Raw genomic sequence first — 4,102 nt, 5'->3', positions numbered from 1 at the left:
ACTATAGCCATTAAATCCTCACTGAATCTCTTTGTTCCCACTTCAGTACTGATTTCACTTAGTCTGACATACTTCTGTTCAGTAAAAGAGGTCAAGTCTAGATTGCGATAGATTACTAGAAAGGAATAATATCCTGGGGAGAGGTGAAGATCTCACAGGTCCTGGACAAATCAATCCTTTCATTTGAGGGTTAAGAGAAGGGATTTGGGAGCATAGACGCTTTTATTGAGTGTGGAGCACAGAAAGATGTGTAAACATTCAGGTTGGTTGCCCTAGCTCCTGTGGGTCTCCAGTGAGCACTGTGGGGTCAGCCTCCCAGCCTGCTTCTCGTCCAGATGGAAGCGGGCAGTCACAGTCCCCATGACCCCTGTGACCGCTCTGTCTGCAGAGCCACCGCTCCCTTGCCCAGCTGCACGCCTCTCTGCTTTTCAGCTTCTCTCTACCTTTTGTTTCTTCAGCTTCAAACTTGGGGAATATTTTCTTTCTCTGAAACTATACGTGTATTGCCGTTCTTTTCCAACCATCATTTGATATTATAAAGTAAATTGCATTTTTTCTGAAATAATTTTACTAAGGAATGTGCAGTTTTACTAAGGAAATATAAATTATAAGTTCGGTATTAACTTTTAAAAAATATTGTTGCAGACAATTCTTCTATTTTCAAGATCTCTCTAAAGCACAACAACAGAGCCTTAGCTCGGGCTCTGAGTCGAGAGAAGGAGAACTCCCGAAGAGTCACTACCGAGAAGATGCTATTACAGAAGGAAGTAGAGAAACTGAACTTTGAAAATACCTTTCTTCGCCTCAAGCTAAGTAACTTGGTATGGAAATTGTATTGCTTTGATCTCTGCATTACAATAGAACCTCATAGCTAAATCGTGTAGAAACTTTAACAGTGTTTTTAGATTCCAGTCGTAAAGAACTGTTGAAAGTCAGCATGCCATGGAAATCCATGCTTAAGGACAGATACCTCCTGGCAGTAGAATAGACATCTTAAGTCTTATTCTAAGCACATGCTGTGTGCTCTGCAAACCAGCGTAACACCAAAATCAGCAGCACTTGGCTGTCCATGCCTTTTAAATTGTGAGCAAAGCTCCTGTAGTGAACTGAAGGGGCTCCCACGGGGTCTCTGCCTTCTTCCGGCCTTGCACATCACTGGCTACACGCCCACCACCAACCACAGGCAGACAGCAGTGAGAGCCGGTATCTAGGTCAAAAATGAGAAGAAATTAGCTTAAAATGGAAAAAATGGACTGTAATAAAGTGATGATTAAATTCCTATTCCTGACCAACTGTGTTATTTTCCGTGAGATATATAAGTGTGAGAAAATGGGAAAGCAAATGATTGTTTATAACTGGTGTTGTAAATGTTCACAGTGTGTCTGCGTGTGTGCACAGCTGTTTTGACTGTTCACTGCAGTAGCCTTGGAGCTCAGTGTGCGCTCGGCTGAGAACAGTCGCCAGGCCTGACTGCATGGTGTAACCCCAGTAGTCTGGACTCCGAAGCAGGAGGCTTGCCATGAGTTCATGGTGTAACCCCAGTAGACTGGACACTGAAGCAGGAGGCTTGCCATGAGTTCATGGTGTAACCCCAGTAGACTGGACACTGAAGCAGGAGGCTTGCTATGGAGTCAAAACCACTCTCTGCTATGTAGACCAGTGTGGGTTACAGTGTGAGACAATTGTCTCAAAAAATAAGAATAAAGACAGCCGTATTTAAAACTGACTCTTACACTATGCTCTCTGTAAATGTGGTATCGTTATAACCAGCTCCTAATGTTAACTCAAAGGCGTCTTTATTTTGCATGTACAGAATAAGAAGCTTATAGAAATAGAATCCCTTGTGAACAATAATCTGATCACGGCAATCGAAATGAGCAGCCTGTCTGAGGTAAGTGAGCCCCTGTGAGTGGGGCTGTGTGATAGCTGACGGGAGCCTGGATGAGCCAAACCATGGGGCCGTGTGGTAGCTGACAGGAGCCCAGATGAGCCAAACCGTGGGGCATTAGGGCCAGAGCCTCAGGTGTGCAGTGCAAAGAAAGAACAGGAATCTTGCATGATCTGAAAAAAAATTGAAGTTTATGCCCTGGCAATGCTGGAGCATGCATGGGCCGCCCGTATATGGCGGTTGTGTTGAACTTGTCCATAGTGGGTTTCAGGGTCTAAGTTGATGAGGACGACCTACCAGGTCTCTTCCTCAAGAGAGCGCCAGATCTCATTACAGATGGTTGTGAGCCACCATGTGGTTGCTGGGAATTGAACTCAGGACCTTTGGAAGAGCAGCCAGTGCTCTTAACTGCTGAGCCATCTTTCCAGTTATATAAAATAATTTATCGACTTCCCACAGGTCAGGGAACCCTGATTGCTCTTCAAGCTGATGAGGGAGGGGGATTTGTTCGGGGGAGGGGGAGGGAAATGGGAGGCTGTGGCGGGGAGGAGGCAGAAATCTTTAATAAATAAATAAATTTTAAAAAAAGAACCTATTACTAGTAAAGTACTAAGCCCGAGTTTGCTAGAGCTAAAAAAATGAATGAGATACTCCCCCATATTTATTGCAAAGGAATAAAATATGTTCCTACTGTTTACAGTAAAAAAAATAATAATTTATCATTTTTATAATTGGTTATTGAGATTATTTCATTAAAATCAAATTTTGATTTAAAATAATAGATTGAATAGCTCTTTGGAACATAATGGCCCACCAGACATATTTAGAAACAAAGTCTCAGTAGAAAGGTAGCTTTTCAAGTTAGAAAAAAATTTATTTTAAAATAAAAAGACATCCACAGCTGGCCCTAAGCCAAGCCTGTTTTCCTTGTGGAGTGGGTGACAGCCTTGCTTTCTCTAGCCTGCTTGGACCTTGCTGTGGCACAATCCAAGAGGCCTCTGGAGTTGTTCCCATGGAGACAGGCCCAGATGTATAGTATCCGATGTATATATTTTGTAAATAAACTTTGATGGCTTCACTTTAAAAATAAAATAAAATAAAATAAAAAGACAAATTGAAAATGTACTGGGGTGAAAACCAAAGGCTGATCCTATTGTGTATCAGTCTCTAAGATAAATTCTAGATGGTTGCATGATTACATAAAACAAACGACAAATGGATACACAGACTCAGTATAGGAACTGACCTGGAGAAGTGAAAGCAAGGGCTTGGTGAGCTGTGGAGGGGGCGTGTCATGGTTGTCATGGTTGCTGGTGACTTTGGATACTTGTCCAAGGAGCACTGCTTAGCTTATTGTTGTGAATTCTGTGACAGCCTTGTCATTGGTCTGTTATAGGCGTGTGAGAGTGGGGAGTGAGCTGGGGTTGTGCTGTCCAGGCTCTTGGAACTGTTGTCCAGCAGACACCTCTACACACAGCATCTCCTGTTGTTAGACACGTGGTTGTCTTTTCCTGTTGTCTTGGTTAGTGTAGAGTACTTTCCTCTCCTGTATCATTACATTTTTCTCTTTTCTGGATTATTTTGCATCCTTATACAAAAAACTTATTATAACTAATCTTGAAAGCAGCAGCAAAAACTACGTCCGCTTCTCAGCTACTGTCTGTTACTTTTGAGAGAGTTGTTCCCACACTCCTCCCTCTGGAGTCACAGTCTGGGCTCCTCCATTGCTGCAGCTCTTCAGAAAGTGAGCGCTGGGTCTAGTGTTTCCAGGTCCCACACCCCCAGGCCCTTTCTCCACCTTCTGCTGTTCTTTCAGCCTGTGTTGGTTTCCTTCCCCAGCCGCTAATTTTCAGAGTCCCAGACGCAGGTTTCTCTGTTCTGTCTGTACTCATTCCCACTGCGTAATTCTTCCAGTCTTTGTTTAATTACTGACATGTACTGGTAACTCCCAAATGTGTGTTTCCATGCTGTATAGCACACATGTAGCAGACATTTTGCATATAGCTACAACTATTGTGTGTGTATGTGTGTGTGTGTGTGTGTGTGTGTGTGAGAGAGAGAGAGAGAGAGAGAGAGAGAGAATGTATACACATATATGGGTGTATGTATTTGTATTTCTATTTATAGAACACTTAGAAAATTGCCTAAAAAATATCAGGAATGATTATCACTGAAAAGTAAATTTTATCTTTATACTGTACTAATTCAACTATT

General features: G+C 42.5%; 1 protein-coding gene across 1 annotated transcript in view; it reads left to right on the top strand.

Annotated features, from left to right (window-relative positions):
* Sgo2 (shugoshin 2) overlaps positions 1-4,102 on the top strand; it is a 23,768-nt gene that overhangs the window by 3,553 nt on the left and 16,113 nt on the right. Inside the window, exons 3-4 of the mRNA XM_005366347.3 lie at positions 646-821; positions 1,814-1,891. Coding sequence (XP_005366404.1) covers positions 646-821; positions 1,814-1,891 — 254 coding nt within the window. The remainder of the gene's footprint in view (positions 1-645; positions 822-1,813; positions 1,892-4,102) is intronic.

Source organism: Microtus ochrogaster, unplaced genomic scaffold (assembly GCF_000317375.1).
Source record: "Microtus ochrogaster isolate Prairie Vole_2 unplaced genomic scaffold, MicOch1.0 UNK8, whole genome shotgun sequence".
Classification (NCBI taxonomy): Eukaryota; Metazoa; Chordata; class Mammalia; order Rodentia; family Cricetidae; genus Microtus; species Microtus ochrogaster.
This window is presented reverse-complemented; position numbering and strand designations above follow the sequence as displayed.